This window comes from Zootoca vivipara, chromosome 3 (assembly GCF_963506605.1).
Source record: "Zootoca vivipara chromosome 3, rZooViv1.1, whole genome shotgun sequence".
Classification (NCBI taxonomy): Eukaryota; Metazoa; Chordata; class Lepidosauria; order Squamata; family Lacertidae; genus Zootoca; species Zootoca vivipara.
This window is the reverse complement of record NC_083278.1, coordinates 76,439,098-76,458,825: the sequence shown is the minus strand read 5'-3', so window position 1 is coordinate 76,458,825 and position 19,728 is coordinate 76,439,098. Positions and strand designations below refer to the sequence as shown.

At 39.6% G+C, this 19,728-nt stretch overlaps 1 protein-coding gene across 1 annotated transcript in view; it reads right to left on the bottom strand.

Moving 5' to 3' along the window:
* Nucleotides 1-4,826: 4,826 nt before the first annotated feature.
* FMN2 (formin 2) overlaps nt 4,827-19,728 on the bottom strand; it is a 166,637-nt gene continuing 151,735 nt past the window's right edge. The window contains exons 17-19 of the mRNA XM_035108373.2: nt 18,712-18,861; nt 6,875-6,956; nt 4,827-5,687 (exon numbers count right to left, since the gene is read on the bottom strand). Coding sequence (XP_034964264.2) covers nt 5,661-5,687; nt 6,875-6,956; nt 18,712-18,861 — 259 coding nt within the window. The 3' untranslated portion in view covers nt 4,827-5,660. The remainder of the gene's footprint in view (nt 5,688-6,874; nt 6,957-18,711; nt 18,862-19,728) is intronic.

Here is a 19,728-nt window from a genome sequence, read left to right as displayed (position 1 = left end):
AGTCATACCTTGGATCCGGAACACCTCTGTACTCTGGTTTGCAAACGATCAATGGAACACGAACATCCAACAGGGCTTCCACAGCATCCGATTGGCTGCAGGGGCTTCCTGCAGCCAATCAGAAGCTGCACTTTGGTTTCCAAACATTTTGGAAGTCGAACGGACTGCCGGAATGGATTCCCTTTGACTTCCAAGATATGACTGTAGTCTTCTTACTGCAATTTTCTATTTCTTTTTTTACTCTGGGCATAAGGGGCTTCAAGTTCAAAACAGCATCTGTGTAGAACAAGAGACAAAGCCAATTGATGTTAAACCCCTGTAGAATGAAGCACCTGTGATGTCCACTCCTAGAATATTTGGGTTGTGAACCTCTACCTGGGAGAAAATCCTATTGACCTCAGAAGAACTTACTTCCAATCAAACATGCAGGACTGGGCTGATGTTTTCTAAACCAGAACTTGGCGAGGTTTAACAAAAATCTGTAATGGAAGAATTCTGGAAAAGAAGAATTCTGCTTGGTGCAATCAAATCCCGGTTAGGTATATCTGGAACTGAGCAGCGTCTTTCATAAACCACACTTGAACATTCACACAGAGGCAGTCTTGCACAAATATAACTAAGGAAAGTTCATGGGTCTAGGGAGAGAAATTAGTTATGGGAGCTCATGGCTTGAGCTCTACGGCACATGATCTTGTGAACTCTACAATAACACTTTATTTTTCTCTCTTGACACAATATGCTGCAGACAGATATTGATTTGCTGTTCCTTAGTATAGTACCTCCTGCCCTAATGTCCACATATTGTGGAAGGGAGAACAAGTGCTACCGTAATAGACACCCCTTGCTTTGTGATACCACCATCTTAATCCTGTTTTCATGTAAGATGCCTTGACTGGTAAGCTGCTATGGTAAAAAGGTAGGGGTATAAAATAAAAATAAAAATGAGAGATTCCTCTGAAGGCCAGCTGCTAGGGAAATTTTTTTTTGGGGGGGTGGATGGGTGGGGGAGACCATTTTGGTATCCTGATTATGAGTGTCTAGGCTCAGCTGTTATTGGAAACAGGATGGCAGAATACATCAACATTAGTCTTAAAAGTGCCTAGAGGTCTTTATATTTTAGTGGTATACAAATTAGGTTGCATAAAAATAAATAGTTAATCCACCTTTCCCTCCATATATTCTCAATGGAAACTCCAATCAGCTCAGACAGCATGTGTTGTTCTAATTCAACAAGGCAATTTTTGTTCTTAAGATAAAGTCACATGCTTAGGTATTCCAGTTAAGAGAGAGATAAACTTTCAACTCTTGTGTAGTGGAACCTAGAGGTGTACATTGGCTTTGGATAAATCCTGAGCTGAAATGGGCCACTTCAACAGGTTTGGGACTCATCTGCACCAAAGAAGTCGCTCTCTAAGTGTCCCGAACTTGAACTGAGGACCTCGGAAGTGGTTCAGCGAGTTTTGAGGATTCAAACCAAGCACTGCAGACGAAAGTACCAAAAGTGGAACATTTCTCCCCAAACTTAAGAACAAGTCTGTGGGAAATGTGGTATATAAACAAACTGACTTATGATTATGAGCATATAAGGAAAATATTAAGGTAGGGAGAGCGTGAGAGAGAATTATTTGGTAACTGATATATCTTTCTTCTAATCAGACACAATGATTTTACCAGGGCTATCCTGTTAAAAATGTTTTGCAAAGCAATGGACAGAAGAAGTATTTACAAGCTGGACCAGCACTCCAATAATCCCTGATCATTGGCCATGCTGGCTGGGGCTGCTGGGAGATGGGAGCCCAACACCACCTGGAGGGCCACATGCGACTTTGGTTTCCTCATCCTTTCAGTTTATACTCAAAACACTTGCAGCAGAAAATTCTAATAGAAAGAACTACTGAATCAAGGATCAGAAATGCTTTTCGGTAGTTGACATAAACCAGACTGGGAGTCTGCGAGGGAATGAATGCTTAATTCATAAATACGTGTCTTGTGCTTTTCAGACATTAGCCTGCCATCTGGTGGTAAATATACTAATCAGTCAAATGCAGGTTGTCGTATTGTTCAAAAATATGTCCAACACATAAAAACATTTCATGAGAACAAATTCTCCTTAGAGTAGAGTTCCCCTTTTTCCCACCAGTATTTCCTTGTCACCCATCACATGGGAAGTTCCTTCCAATGCATTTGATTTTGAGTTTCCAGTTCAACCAAACGGATTTGCAATTTTAATTGGGCAGCCAGTGCTGGCTGCAAGCAGAAGTGTACAATTCTGCTCCTGAATTCTGCTTGCAACTTGCACTGGCTGCTCAATTAGAATTGCAAATCAGTTATAGTGGAGCTAGCAACAATAAGACCTCCTCTAGCTATTCCACTCTTTGCTAAGGACTTCTCTGCCTGTCTCCACAAAATTGCCGTGTCTGGGTGGGGGGAAAACAAGGCATGGAGAATAGAAGAGAGTTTGCTTTGAAAGAGCCCATTACAACAAATAAATGGACAGCATTCTTTCAAAGGGAGGGCAGATGAGAGTGATATCGTATAACACTTTTTTTCTTTTTTAGAGTGAATGGGAAATTACAAAATGAGCCAACAGTGTCACACAAATCAGTTAGAGCTGCTAAAGAAAAAAAAGCAAAAAAGCTGCTGGCTTTAATGTTCTGCACTGTGGTGTTATGTTTAGCTCTATACAAATTGGGTACAGTATTACGGTATATAAGCTGGCCCAGGAGGGAGGAGACTGTAGGTATTTGCATGCAAACCTTGTAGAAAACAAAAGCAGCCCTAACTTGTTCAGGGTTCTCTATTCATCTTAGCTACCCTGAACTATTGCAGTCAAGCATCCAGGATGTGCCCATCAACTGGGGTTGGGATATAGTTTCTGAAACAATATTTAATTTTTTAAAAGACCAGAATTGTACATCAGATACATAACCTTTTTTCTGTGAGTACCCAAATCTGAATTAAATGGCGTGTCAGTGAACTAAGTCCATTCCTTCCCTCTCCCTGCCGCCCCACCCCCACGTGTTCTGGAAGGTCCCCTTAACACTTGTAACCGATCTGGAGGGATTCAGAGTGGGGTGCAGACATTTGTGCCAGCAGACGTCAGTTGTGCAAGTGGGGTACCACATTTGGATATCAATCTTAGGATTTATTTTTTTATGCTAACCATTTGTGATGCTGCATAGTAAAGCGGATACAAATGCAGTAACACAAAATGTTTTATGTTGGGCACAAATATATTTGGGAAAAGGATGTGATGTGTTTCACATACATGCCATTCTAAAGGATTTTGCAACCGTTTCTATCCATGTGTACCAAAGTCATAACTTGTTTTAAACTGTTTTTAATATTGTTGGTTCATGTTGCCATTCTCTGTGGGATCTTAGGGTGAAGGGTGGGTAAATAATAATAATACCAGTTTGAAACAAGGATAGGAGCTACGTGTGCATGCACACTTCTTGTTTGCTTCTTTCTTAGTCTTGGCCCTTGGGAGAGGAACACCACACACCATAGACAAATTCAACTGGATTTAACTGTCCAGGGGTCTTTTACCTTTACATTTTAGTCTATATTTTGGACTGCAAGTTTTTCAGAGCAGTGGCTTTAAAATATTTCTATCCATTAACAGTTCAGAATTCTTGCAGGTACCAACAGCAATTCATAATCTCAGTGCAATAAGAGTCCAAAGTATTGTGTACACAAAACAACTTCAATTTCATTATTTGTTTTATTTTTCATATAAATAAACATTCTAAAAAAAATTGGAATAGAAACACTAAATACAGTATTGCACATAGCGATCTTTGTTAAGTGTAGTATTATTTAATTTAGTATGGCAATAAACATATTGGAGATACTGAAGGGAAGAGGATGGCTACAAAACTGAAACATGCTACAATGTTTTCAAATGCACTTAAATGAAAGAAAACACAGAAGTTAAAACAGCAAGAGACTATAGCTTACATAAATACAAACATGGGTTTTTCATCAGTGCTATTAAAATATCTGTAACTTCTTTATTTGCTCTTCATAGGTCTCTTGTAACAACAATCTTCTCTTTTTTATTTCCCAAGAAATAACTTTATTCCTGATACTGGGGAAACGAATAAAGGAACTATCAAGAATTAACCTGAAAGCCGACAAAATTTCAGGCTGATCAGTAATCACATAACAGGAAACAATTTCCCCAATGAATGAAAAATATATTTTTAGTGCTTGGCATTTTAAAAAGTCAATTCCTGAGGTCATAATTTATGTAGCCTTTTCAATGCCTGGAACCAAAGACTAACATCTGGACAACCAGGTATCATGTACTGGGCTACATGGAAAGAGAGAGAAAGTAATTTCAGCAGGTTAGAACTTGAAACCACCCCAGCACCTTGCATGCTAAATGGCTTTGGGATCTATGCACCTTATACCCCCCCCCCTAAATTTGGCTGTTTTCAATAACTTTTGAATGTAGATCTATGCTACATTGTGCGGAGGAGGCAGTCTAATCTAGATATGACTGATCATTTGGTTGTCTTTATTGGCTGAGATTGAGGTGGCACAAAACAACTATTTATGTAGTTTACTGTATGGGCACTCAATAAAATGTAAAGCTGAATTAATCAATAGTCCTTGCTTTGTCACCAGAAAACTGAGGTTCACAATATCACCCTTGATCATCTGGAAGGATAATAAAAGGGAAGTATTTAGTTCTTTACACTGCAAGATTCAATAGATTGGTAGGAAGTCTACTACAAGTTTCTTGTTACTCTGTAAACTATATATATATATATATATATATATATATATATATATATATATATATATATATATATAAGTATGTAGCAAACCAAAGGCTGTTTAGTATCCTTCAAATGATTGCTACACTGTGCTGCAGCCTTGAGTAGCTTTCCTTTGTTTCCATGTTTTGTACAGGGATGGGGAAATTATGAACCTCCAGATACTGCTAGACTACAGTCCCCATCTTCCCTGACTACTGGCCATGATGGCTGGGGCTTATGGGAGTTGTTGTTTATCAACATTTGAAAAATCACTAATTCCCCACCCCTGGTTTATTATGTGGCAGAAAATGCAGAGATAATGTCCCGCCTTGTCAACTGTAAAGAATTGCTGTGCTGAACATACCTTGTTTTGGAAATGGATTATAGTGTAAAAGGAGCAGTTTACCAATTCAAAATACAGATTACAAATGTCAATATGAAACAGACACGAACAATTCTCAAGAAGTAGCCCTAATCTAAATGTAGCACTGCAGTGTATTTGCTCTGGAAAGATCTTGCCAACAGGAATGGAAATGTAGTGTTTGTATGATAGATGTTTATAGTTTCAGTATGTTTAGGGCAGACTGAATGACTGCCTCTTACACCAGGTGCTTTAGTTATTGTTAGTATTCCTCCAAATACATTGCAAAAGCATATTTGGATGTAAAAGACAGTATGGAGTGCATGGAAGAGGCATGCCTTAAATTAATAACTTTTATGATTTTTGGACACTCCATACAGCAGATCTGTTTATCAATGAATGCCCAGCAGATTCTAGGCAGTGGAAACAGAAAACAAATGCAAACAAATGGGTCAAGTGATGTAGTCTCCTTCCCCCCAACAGACATATTGAGTTTATTGAACAGGTGGACAATGATGCGTGCCGTTTGACCTTCATATTTTCATACTTATCTTCGCTTTCTGAAAATGAAAAGGTGAAGAAAATATCAGTTTCAAAATTTTAAAGCATGTGAACTAATAATGCAGTGAGAACCCCAAAGTTACACAAAATGGGTAATCTACCATTTTCCTCTCTTGCAAATAAGACCAAGATTGAAATCCAGTTAAATCAGAATATTTGGATGCCAAGCTGAGTTTCCCAATACACTATCTTCAAGTGCAAGAAAGAATGAAAACCATATAAGTTTCATTAAAAACAGCACCTCCATTTTATGTTATCAGTGTCACATGTCTGAAAGCACAACAAGCACTTTCAGCTTCTGCATATAACAGATCACTGAACCATGTCCAGCGTCCTAAGCCACAGAAGCATTTTACTCCAAATAGCAAGACAACCTTGGGAGTATGTTGTGCCCCATGCGCCGTTCTAAGTTTTGGGTTCCAAAATCTCTCAATTTGGGCCTTATCTGCTAATTCCTAGTGGGTTTTGTTTCATTGGAAAATGAAATTTAAGTTTTGTTGCAAATTACAATATGAAGCTCCCATCTGGATATACCCAAAGAACAGGAGGGTTTACAGGTCCCAGCCCCAGGGAGCTTGCAATCAAAAATGCATCACAGAGAAACAACAGAGTAAGGAGCACAGATGCAAGGGTTTCAATATACTTAGTTACACTAAGGTATAGGCCAGGGGTCAGCAAACTTTTTCAGCAGGGGGCCGGTCCACTGTCCCGCTGACCTTGGGGGCTGGACTATATTTTGAAAAAACAAACAATGAACGAATTCCTATGCCCCACAAATAACCCAGAGATGCATTTTAAATAAAAGGACACATTCTACTCATGTAAAAACACGCTAATTCCCGGACCATCTGTGGATCGGATTTAGAAGGCAATTGGGCTGGATCTGGCCCCCAGGGCCTTAGTTTGCCTACCCATGGTATAGGGACTCTGGGGTAATCCAAAGCCTTGTTGGAAAAGGAGTGACTTGAGGAAATTAAAGGAAATAAGGGAAGTGGCCATACAGAGATGGTTCCAAGAGGCAGCTCCAGGTATACAGGGCATCAACGGAAAATGGGTAGAGTCATTAAGCGAATTTCAACATTTTTCATTTTACTGTTACTAAGAGGAAATGATGAGGATTCCTGCTCAGAAACCTTAACAGGAGGAGAGCGCTCATAAGTAACAGACATAAGTGATCTATACTCACAATTCCAGAATCGTGCTTTTGTTTTATATTGTAAAGAGATTTCCCCTTTTTCTGTCTACATACTTCTTCAGCTTCTTTCAGTCTGCAACACATTTAATTGATTCACGAAATCAAAACCACTTGTGAAGGCTGAATAACACGTGAAGGACAGCTCAATATTTTTCAACATACAATAATTCTGAGGCCTTGCAGAATATAAATGATAAGCGATATTGCCAATAAAAGCCCATCTGCTGCAAGGAGACATGCAAGCTGTAACAGTTGCTGTATGCAAATATGATATTCCTGTACTGTTCCGTTGTACCTAATGCCCCATAGTTGAGAATGAGGTAGAATGACAATATTGAGATACAAAGTTCCATTACATCTCTCACACTCTTTACATTTTAAAGATCAGACGCAATTACCTTGGGTTTATTTATTGCTTTATATACTGTAGTTATTTGACAAGTGACTTTTGCATTAATTCCTTTGCCTAATGATTAAATTTATTCCAAGAAACTCTTAGAATCATAGAATCATAGAGTTGGAAGAGATCCAGTCCAACCCCCTGCCAAGCAGGAAACACCATCAAAGCATTCTTTGTCAATCCTCCGCTTAAAGACCTCCGAAGAAGGAGAGTCCACCACACTTCTTGACAGCAAATTCCACTGTCGAACAGCTCTTACTGTCAGGAAGTTCTTCCTAATGTTTAGGTGGAATCTTCTTTCTTGTAGTTTGAATCCATTGCTCCGTGTCCGCTTCTCTGGAGCAGCAGAAAACAACCTTTCTCCCTCCTCTATATGACATCCTTTTATATATTTGAACATGGCTATCATATCACCCCTTAACCTTCTCTTCTCCAGGCTAAACATACCCAGCTCCCTGAGCCGTTCCTCATAAGGCTGCTCTTGAAACTGTCGATCATAAATCACAATGCATTTTTGGAGGTTGAATCTGAACCTGTTTTACTGTAGAACATAATTCCACTTATAACAGGAATTCTCCTTTAACAACCCAATTGGGTCACTAGAGCCCCATAACTTTATTGTTAAAAATCCAGCATCAGCATTCCACTGAATGGGAGGGGAATGAACAAAGTCCTATGCCCCACAAATAACCCAGAGATGCATTTTAAATAAAAGGACACATTCTACTCATGTAAAAACATGCTGATTCCCAGACCATCCATGGGCTGGATTTAGAAGGCGATTGGGCCGGATTTGGCCCCCAGGCCTTAGTTTGCCTACCCATGCTTTAAAACATATAGAAGTTCATACCAAAACAGTTTAACATTAACTTTCAAAGCATTTGTATAGGCTTGTCTAAACAAGAATGTTTATTGCTCCAGTTTTAGGTTAATAGTATAGGAGGCCATTACTATTACAAGGATATCAGATCCCCAGAAGATCACTTTTGAATGATATTTTGAACATTCTCATTTTCAAAAACATCTTTGAATATGAACATTTTTTTTTAGCCTTGAAAAAACTCAACATCTAAACCAGATGTGGACTACAATTCCCACCAGCCCTAGCCAGCATGACCAATGGTCAGGGATTATGGATGTTGTAGTCCACACTACCTGTAGGGTATCACATTGGCTATCCCTGATCTAAACAGAAAAACCAAAACAGTTGAAATATTTAATTAAAAGTGAGCTACTTGATAGTTCTCACATTGTTTCTATAACCTTAGCTTGTTTGTCATCACATTGTCCAACTTGCCTTTTCTATAACCATGAGGATTATATATATTTTTTTTTAAAAATTAAGTCAGAATTCACATGAATAAAAATGGCATGCTTTATGCTATGTACGGGAGGCAGGCTGTCCTCCCCTAAGTAACGATATATCATGCTAATCTCTCTACAGCATCCTTACCATCTTTTCTGCTTCAGGTTTATTGTTCTCATGAGAAGAAGAACTCCTTTGCTTTGGCTGCCATACCATACTTTCCAGACAATTGTTTTTCTTCCTTACAAGCTCGTTTATTCAGATATGTAAGCAAGTGGTTAACAGTTGTAGGGAAAGAACAGAGCATTTCAGGAGACAGCATGGCTGGGTACTAGCACTCCTGGAAGCTGTCTGAGACTAGTTTAGATGGAAAAATCTGCAGACTGGTCCAACACATACACAAAGAAAATATAAAAAAACTGCAGCAGAGAAGTTATTGTTCTGATTCCCTCCAGACAGCAGTGTGGTAAAGTGGGCCAACTGAATATAAGTTATTGGTGTTAGATCTGCTCTCAACACAGACTGAAATATTTAAAAAACCCCCAAAGCCACATATAGAAAACAAGTGACCTTATCAACGAAAAGCTGTGTTGTATATGCGTCCCTCAGGAAGAGGAAATGGCAATTTTCTCAGTGCCAAACAAGCTATGGCCTAAATCAGGCATCCCCAAACTTTGGCCTTCCAGATGTTTTGGCCTACAACTCCCATGATCCCTAGCTAACAGGACCAGTAGTTTGGGAAGATGGGAATTGTAGTCCAAAACATCTGGAGGGCCGAAGTTTGGGGATGCCTGGCCTAAATGAAAGGAACTCAAATATTCTCATGTTGCTGTTTTGCTTGTGGTTGTTTCACATTTTATAGCTGATTATTATTATTATTATTATTATTATTATTATTATTATTGAGCTGGTTTTCATATTGTTTTGTGAACCACCTAGGGAGCTCTGATAGGGTAAAAAGACAGGTTATAAGTACAGTGGTACCTTGGTTTAAGTACACAATTGGTTCCGGAAGTCTGTACTTAACCTGAAGCGAACTTTCCCACTGAAAGTAATGGAAAGTGGATTAATCAGTTCCAGACGGGTCCGCGGAGTACTTAAACTGAGAGTACTCAAACTGAAGCGTACTTAAACCGAGGTATGACTGTAGTAGTAAATCAATAGTTCCAGTGTGCGGAAAGGTATGTGAAGCTTCACAACATCACCCCCCCCCACTGCCCCCTATTGTGATGACTAGGACTCCAGATGTGCTGGCCAGGACCAGGAAAGGAATGGGCAGGAGGAGTCACTAGTGCCCAAATGGCAAGATATGTGAGTTCCACATACAAGTGACACTTGCACATCTTGACTGGGTGATGGTATGGAAGTATCTGCTTGGTGACCCACGTGCAAATCCTACAAATGGAAGCACAAGTCATCGTTTCCCAGAATGTTCTAACATTCAATCCTGTAGTGATTTAGAAGACCACCCCATAATATAAAATCACCTCACCAATGGAAATTGTTTTGATAGTAATCAAGTACAACATGCACCAAACAAATCATCGTGGAGGAATACCTGGGGGAAAAACCCAAGTTTCTTTCCGAAATCCCAATGGACCTAGAAGAAATGGCCTAGCTTCCTCATTATATTGCATTATATAGAACGATCATGTTTCAAGTATTCTTCTGCAGACAGGCTGTTGTCTACCAGGGGGTAGATTGGAAATTTCTCGCAGTTCTCACTTTTTACTTCCTGGATTGTAAAAATGTGCCTGTGGCTCCTGTCTCCATGTACACCTTTCCTACATGTGGGACATGTAGGCATTTATCAACACTGCCCCCTAAGGGTACCCAAGCACATGTGACCACAAGTCACTGGAAGATCCCCACCACCACATGCCGCTGCCACCTCATCAGTTTCTCCCCTGATTCTACAGGGTCAAAAATTGGGACTATTCCCTATGGATATTTGCCATTTCCTGAACATCATGGGTTGTTCCTCGCAAGGATGTTTGAATTGAATACTTAAGATTGTGTAGGGCTGAATATGAAAAGTAAACTGTTTTGGTTCTTTTTACATTATCTGGTTTATTCTTCATACCTTTCATTTCCAATATTAATCAAGTTTTAAAAGTATTTTAACCCAGGTGTTACTGCATGCTTCTGACAATCTAAGAGTCTTTCTCTTGTGTGCCAGACTGCACTTTGATGCTACATACTTAGCCCAACAAGAAGTTAAGGTTGAAACTAGCTGAACTTGCTTACTTGGGAATTAGCTGCTAATTGTCCCCTCCCTGGTTGAAAATTAACATGCAGCTCTTGACACCCAGTGTGTGTGGTGTGTGTGTGTGTGTGTGTGTGTGATATTATAATTTTTTTTAAAAAAATTAGCTGGTTATCAGGCATGTTGTTCAACTTTTCTTTCCAATTCTGTCCTTGAATAAAGTGTGCATAGATAGCAGAGGGTTAACCTAAACAAAGGGAACTGTTCCTTGTTTCCATCATAATTAAGTTGTCCCCCACCCCCCCAGCACTTTTACCTCTCTATCCTTCTTATTTATTGTCAGGCAAATGTATACAAAATGTTCACTATGATTAAGTCTGAAAACAGTTTGCAAGATGAATAAGATAGATACAGGGAAAAGAAACCAGACATTCCTGCAGAATCATTTTATCTATCTTCTACACCAAACACTAGACCGATCATGGGCTTATCATGAGAGAATTTCTCCCATCATTCAACCCAGTGAGAAAGAAAGCCACTTCCCTGCCACTAAGCATTAATAATTTTGTCTAAAGAAGTATCTCTGGTAGACAGATTCATTTCCTACTGGCTCCAAGTTGGCTTGGTGCAGATACCTTTACACTTTGCCAGAGTCTAGTAGGACATGACTAATTTAAACAGACTGACAAGGCTGGAATGTTCATGCATTCGGTAGTTGAAGTGGTCACGACAGGCCTTCCAACAATAAGCTAAGGAGTAGCTAACATTATTCTTTAAAAACAAAACAAAACATACTTCCAGGATCCTAGCACCAAATTTATCTACTTATTGATTCAGTGCTTTCTGTAATAATAACAATAATAACAATAACAATAATAATAATAGAAGCCAACCACTGCAATTTCAAAACACAGCATGGTTTCCTATTTCATCATTTTAAAATGATGGCTTAAAACATTCTACATTGATTTCTCAGGATTTATGATGGCAGATTACTCTTCACATTTGTAGATGGGTATTGAAGATTTGCTTTTGAATTTAGATCCACAAGCCACAGTACTTACATCCACTTTCATATCCTTAGAATAGAACTATTATTCACTAACATTAGCCACACTAGTAGCATCAAGGGTTGCTTCCATGGCATGATTCTTCACCTTTTTTGCTGTTTACTAATCAATGGCAATTGTCCATCATGGAGAATACTTCCTTCACTGATGCTATAAAATTACTTGGCACTGTAGCTTGACCTCCAAATCACTTGTATTAAACTTAATATAAGCATGCTGGTATCTCAGCATAGCAGCAACATTATTTCATCCCAACTAAAATCCTCAACATCTTCTATGGGGTAAGATTGATCTACTGTACTTGCGATGGCCCATTCACATGATCCCTGAGAAATTTTGAGACAATAGTTGCCCTTGTCCTTCCATGTTGCCTCTCACACCAGAAGACAAAGATCAGATGTTCCAAGATTTTTATTTTCGCTTTAAAGCAGCATCACTGAAAGGGAGAATCTAGCTTGGGAAAATGGTGAGGGGGGCAAGGATTAACACCTCCTCCCCCAGTGCCCCTGCTCCAATATATTTCAGGCACTTCAGCAGCTTTTAATCAGATATCAAAACACTGGAAGATCCAACTTTACATTTTCCATGTAACATGTAGCCTGTTCCCTGGACTTAAGAGGAACAGGAGGTGGTGGCAGCGCACTGTCTGTGGGACCTGAGGTTATTGGGGGGAAGGGGGCTTCCCCCCCAGACATCATGGACCAGACTAAAGAAAGGACAGCAAGAACAGAAAAGCAAACTACTCAGGAAAGGGGCATGAAAAGGGGTCTTGAGAGACGCAGACACGTATACATAAAGGAAAAGAAACAGTGAGGCAGAAATCACTACCAGCACGTGACTATGAAAGGTTTAACTCTTGAGCCATATGAAGTTTCTCCTTAAGCAGTTCTGAGGGCTGGGAACTTTGCCACCACCACTGATCTTGTTGCTAAAACTCAAAGTGCATGGGCCCACCCTCCTAACCTTCCAACCTCAAACAAACAAACAATTGCAATTCCCTTGTCTCTAGGTGTCATCATCATAAAGTCCAATTTGCTCACTTCTATTCTGAAGGCTAACAAAAGATCCGTTAGCTTACTTGGAGAGGACGTGGCTCCTGCTACAAGATTAAATGCCCTTCTTTGGAAGAAGCAGTGACAGCTTACAGGCATGCTACTTCCTATGCAATACATAGCTACACAATGCCAGACTTTAAATCGTTCAACAGCAAGCTTTAAATCATCCTGCCGAGTAATCTGTAGGGAGACATACCAGTCTTTCTTCAGAGGGAGATCAATGAGCTGTGGAGACATATTGGCCAGGAATCTCTCCTTTCATCTAGATGTACAACATGACACACCAGGTGCCAGCTTAAGTGCTATTCTTGCAGGAATGGGCAACTTTTATAGCCAAGGATGTCCAAGAGGCATCTTAGGGTTTGAAAGTGTGGAAGTGGCTGCTAGGCTGAAACAACTGAATTGGATTTGAGAAACATTGCATCAAGAATTCAGTTAACTTTACCTCCGTTTCTGTTTGTGATAAAATTTATAAGGTTTAGGCTTATAGTTTGCAATTTACTGGAATTTTCCACCAACTAAAACAATTTGGGGTGAGTGGGGGTGGGTCACAAACCTCCTTTATTTTAGCAAGCTGTAAAGGTGTATCTGTTGTTTTCATTTTTCAACTATGCAGAAACTCTTGCAAACATAAATTTATGCATAACTGGGGCTTATGCATATAAGGTAACGGACAGGATCTGCCTGCACCCAATGAAGGGGAATGCCCCACATCAAGCTCAATGAATGAGGTGAGGGGTTCAATGTTACAGCAAACATTGCAAAACATCCTGGGTCTGCCCTTACGCCATATGGTGAAAAACTGACCCCAGTGAAGTTACCAGAGCAGACCTGATGAGAACTGCCCATTGTGAAAACTGTGCATTTATTCCTACTTTCTGCTTACTTTAACTGGTTACTGATCAATATGAAGGCCTGTCCTCTTACCCAAGCATCACATACCAATATTGTGAATGGTCACTGCGCTTTAACTCTAACTGAAGCTCTAAGTAAATTGTCACAAACTGTACTTTTCACATTTTTTTTTATTTTTCAGCTCCATCCTAATAGACTGGTTTGAAAGGATAACTAAGGAAAACAGTTCTAGCATCTGACGAAGTGGACAATAGTCTATGAAAGCTTATGCCATTATATATTTATTACTGTAGTCTTTAAGGTGGTGCAGGGAAATCTGTTGTTTCCATGGAGCGTAGCTACGGTTTAAAAAGCAAAAACAAGTACTCCGTCCCAGGATAATCTACTGGCATACAAATACAGGTTTTTCCTTTACTTCCTAGCAGCATTTCTTGCATATTCATACTTGTTAAATTAGTTGCTGGGACCAACAGGATTGTATTTTAAAAGTCATGTGCAGAGAAATGGAAGAGGCAGCTATAGGGTGATGATACACAGCTTTGTTTTTGAATCTCCATTCTTGGAGGTTTTAAAACAGAGGTTGGATGACCATCTGTCATGGATGCTTTAGCTGAGATTCCTGCATTGCAGGGGGCTGGACTTGATGACTCTTGGGGTCCCTTCCAACTCTACGATACTATGATTCTATGAGTTAAGTGAAGCTGCGGAGGTTCTGAACTGGTGCCTAGATTTGATAATAGGCTGGATGAGGGTCAATAAACTGAAACTGAATCCTGATCCAGTGGAGGCCCTGAAGGAACTGATGCACAACCAGCTCTGGATTGGGATTGTATTCCTACCAGAGAGAGCAAGTTTGCAGCTTGACGGTATTTTAGATACAGCATTGTTAAGTGGCCCTGAAGAAGTCTCAGAAACTTCAACTAGTACAGAACACAGCTGCCATAATTTTTACTGGTATGCATACTCTAAAAAAACAAACATACGTAGTATGCAATAAGTATTAGGCAGACCTGGCAACTGAGCAGTGCCAAAGCCTGAGAAGTCCAGCCTCAGTTTCTGTCTCTCTCTTTGTGTGTGTGTGTGTGTGTGTGTGTGTGTGTGTGTGTGTGTGTGTACACACATACTGCTTAACCACTTAATTTACACCTAGAAGTCTCAACCAAAAGTCTTAAGAAGGCAGCTCTGAACTGTAGTTATAGCAACAGATAGAGAAGTAAATTCCCTGAAAGGTGATGCTTAGTTTCTTGAGCAATGGCCTGCATTACTGCCTAATTTCTTCCCCAAGTTCCTTCGTGCCTCTTTGACATTTTAACCAAGACTTCAGCATCCCCACCCCCTCTTGCGGGTTCAACTCGCTGAGAAAAATAACCTGTGCTTCTCCCAATGAAAAGAAAGACAGGAAGGGAATGCATGTGCTTCTTTGGCAATGCCACCCTTCATGGGAACTTAAGATAGGCTGCTCAAGAAGAAAAACCTTCCAGCCCCTTTCATTTCACACCCCACCTAAAACAAAAGTGGAATGGTAGCCGATGAAGGGGTTACAAAACCTTGGAATGAGCAATTAAGATTCCTGCCATCAGGTTGGAAGAACAAGTTGCTCTCTCATAGCCAGAAATCTCCCCAGTGAAGAATAGCAATGCCTAGTAAAAGAGCAGAGTGCAGTCACACTCCATAGCCGTCAATGCTGAGTTAAGTAAATCCTTGGATACCCTCATGTATTATGAATGGCTGGAATGCAAGCCATTGTTCACAAAAGCAATATCTGGTTACTCAAAGATTCAGCACATACCACACTGGGTTTTGTTTTGTTTTTTGTTTTAAGAAGTTTGTATTCAAAATGAATTTCTGGAATACAGAGAAGGGTCAAAGGTTTCAGAGCAAAGTTAAAATATAGGCAGCAGGTGTAACATTTGGACATGCCGATGTCAATGGGAAGGCACCCAAGCCCTGTTAAAAATTGGTCTGAGATTTTCCTTGAACACGGAAAGATGTCACAACATTGATGCAATGAAGCAAAGCCTCAAGATTTAGCTCTGGTAAAAACTAATGCCATTCATCCTTTGCATCGCATTACTGGAGTGAAACTGGAAGACCTCACAGATTTAAAGCAAATAAGGACTGAGTCCTTAAAAATACAATCATAAGAAAATAGCTACAGACAAGCTTATTAGAAGTGCATTGTTGGAAGGAGTCTGAAGATAATAAATAATAAAACCAAATAAAATCAGTCATCTCTGGCAGTTGCTAACTCAGTCTCCTGGAGAGAAGATTTTGAAAACTCATTGGCTAACTTTTTTTCTTTTATGCTAATTGCTGGTGTTTCTTGATTTCCAATTGAAATGGGTTTAGCTCCCCTCTTTCCTTTAACAGCTTTAGTATAAAACTTTATCACTGTGGCTAATGTCAGAAAACTAAATTTATATTCTGTCTTTAATTATCTACTTTCTGTGGGACCAATATGCCTCCATAGCCAATGATGGCTATGCATGGAGGATACATTTGTTGTCATACTAAATAATCCAGAAGATGACTTGAATTGTGTGTCATCAAAACTCTCCAAAATTTTGAAAGATTCCCTTATTCTAGACAGATGCTACATCATATCCACCAAACTCAATATAGCACCATCACAATATATTTCAGCCATATTTTGCTAGAGGATTATTGATGTGATGATATCTAAGAGAATATGCAAATCAGATAAGTGTTTCTTTATAAAACTAAGGCTGACCCCAATAAGGCCAGAAGTTAAGAGTTCTTGATCAATCCTCCTCTTTAATGTATGTTGTGAATGAGATGAACTGAGAATCTTCCTGAAAGCAGTAGCTTCACGTCATTTAAGAGTGCTGTCCGTGGTTGGTTGGTGCTGATGCAGTCAGGCAGCAGTGCTGGAACTTGCGTAGTTCCATGCCTGATAAATTCCCAAAGTGTCCAAAAATATAAATAGGGGCTGTTGCTATTGCGAGTGAAATAAAGAAGCATAACCAAATAGTAGTACAAGCTGCAAAAGAGTAACCATTCCCTTAAGGCTAGATTGGAAAAGTAAGTCTTGCACACGTAAATGACATATGCTATTTTTTATTGAGTATTCAAGCAGCATTTCAGATTATACAACATGAATCAGTTACTATTATGGGTGGCTACTGTCTGGCTATTCAGGGTTAATGATGAGTATGCGGAAAATAAGACAGCAATGATCTTTGGAAGTTTAGTATAACACTTGCATTGTTTTCCCAGTTACAGGTAGGTAGCCGTGTTGGTCTGACGTAGTCGAAACAAACAACAACAAAAATTCCTTCCAGCCGCACCTTAGAGACCAACTAAGTTTGTCATTGGTATGAGCTTTTGTGTGCATGCACACTTTGCACACTTAGTTGGTCTCTAAGGTGCTGCTGGAAGGAATTGTTTTCCCAGTTGATCAACCTACCCAGCCAGCACATGGGTCTGTGGATACTGTGTTTTAAAAACTTTGCTGTGGATATAATTGGTCACCATATTTGGGGATGGGAAGAAATTTGCCTGCAAACAAATTGAGTCCATTTGGGATTTTTTTCTTCCTCGTAGCAATCATCACAACTATTGGTGGATAAGGCATTGGGTTGAATCCTCCAGTGGCAGTTCTGGGTGGCACTCCTGTCCTGAAACCTACAGGGGAGCAGACAGGCCATAGAACTTCCATGTGACAGCCTAGGAGGTACCTGCCCTCCCACACTAGGTGTATTGTGGGAGTGGGATAGCATGAATCTTGCCTTCTCCAATTAAGACTAAGGTAGTTTATGACAGTAAAACATAATAAAACACACAATCATAAATAACAATAATATAACCTCACCCATACTATCATTGTATTCCAGACTAAAAACCTCCAATGACTTGCAGAAAAGGCAATGTCTAAAACATTCATAGTAAATATGAACTTTTATGTTGTTAAATTGTGGATTGAATACTAAAGAGGAGGAGGAGGAGGAGGAGGAGGAGGAGGAGGAGGAGGAGGAGTTTGGATTTGATATCCCGCTTTATCACTACCCGAAGAAGTCTCAAAGCAGCTAACATTCTCCTTTTCCTTCCTCCCCCACAACAAACACTTTGTGTGGTGAGTGGGGCTGAGAGAATTCAAAGAAGTGTGACTAGCCCAAGGTCACCCAGCAGCTGCATGTGGAGGAGCGGAGACCCGAACCCGGTTCACCAGATTACAAGTCTACCACTCTTAACCACTACAACACACTGGCATCACAGCTAGTGCAGAAAATGTTCCATCTCAGCTACACTGCTCTTAATGATGAGTACCTGGGTAGGGTTTCTCCTACCAATGTTGGCAAGTGTGTCTGTAGAGAGAGAGTCAATCTTCCCATGCAGTTCCCAGGCCATTCAGCAGGGATAGGGATAGGGAAGCTGTGGCTCTCTAGAATATCTGGAATTCAATGTTCATTGGTCTCAGTCAGCATGGCCCAATGGTCAAGGATGGAAGTTGTAGTCCAACAACATCTAGAGGGCCATGGGTTTCCCATGTCTACCATGTCATATATTCCAATTAGGCCAACTGGCAGGCTGTTGTAAGCTTACAACTGTTATAAGATTGGCTATATGTGTTTTTATTTTCTCATCAAATGAAGACACTTGTCTGCAGCATTTTGCAACATATGTAGTTTGGCTACCTATATAATTTTAAAAAATGACAGAAGTGGAGCTACAAAACCTAAAAATGTGCAACAGTAGATTGTCTAGTATAGTATGAGAAGAGATATTACATTCCTGAGTAGCAAACAGGAGAACATGTGATGACTTTGTAGCAATCACTTAAATATTGGAAGTTAAGAATTTATCATCCATTATTATCATGACGTTTGAACAGTAAACTAATACGTACCATTTTATACACATTCCTTTTGTATATAATGTTAATAATTTTAAAGTAATCAAAAATCAAGATACCTACCTTTCTTGCAAAATGAGCTTATTTTCCTTCTTCCAGAACTCTTTAAAATCAGAACTGAATTCATGCCAAATGCTGAAGAAGGCATTTAGTGATACCTCCTTCTCACTCATTTTTGGTTTCATGCAGAAATATGCTGCAGTCTCCAAAAAGCTGTCAAAGTAAACAAAGAGGGAAACTATTTCATTAACGACAATGAGAGACAGTCTCTATCTATCATACATGACTGATAGTACCGGTAAATAAACTGATACCTGTCACAAACATAGTCCCGACTCTTCTATTTTCATATTATATATTGAATTTGTTTAGAAAACCTGGGGTCTGGTGTTTCTCATATATGTTTCATTATGTGGTCAAAGCTTTTTTCATTTTTTCAACCAAAAACCAATTCTTCAAAGCCAAGAAAACCAGACTATCGTAACTGTTGATGTATCACTTTTTCATTGCCTTTCAATCATTTTCCAAAACATGTCATTGCAGAACTGACTATTGCAGTTCCTGAGCAAATTTAAAGAAATTGCTATGAAATAAAGATAAATCTCTTAAACTGATGAAGCCCAATGATAGGCAGAAAATATTTGAATTAATAACAGTGACACAGGCATGGCTTTAGTACATTGTAAATCTCTTTTGTTGAACTACGTACACACAGTGATTTGTCAGTACGGAAGAAAACCTAATTGGTGAATCAAACAGACGGAATTTTGGATTGTGGGAATTCCAAAGCAATCTTGCCCCATGGAAAGGGGAGACTTGCAGCAACAGCTGGGAACAATCTGAAAAGGAATCCAGAACTTATCCCTTTCTTGGACTGGAAGAGGGGGGAGTGGTTGCATGGGCAGCTTAGCAAAATCATTTGCTTGCAGAATTCTGCATGCTACGTATGTGTGCATGCATGGTTGTCATAAGGCAAGAAATTTCATAACCTGGGTATCACCTCTGAGAAGGTCTTATCCTATGTACCACTAAATGTTGTCATCAGAAATGGCCCTGAAATTTTTCTTTTTCTCCGAATAA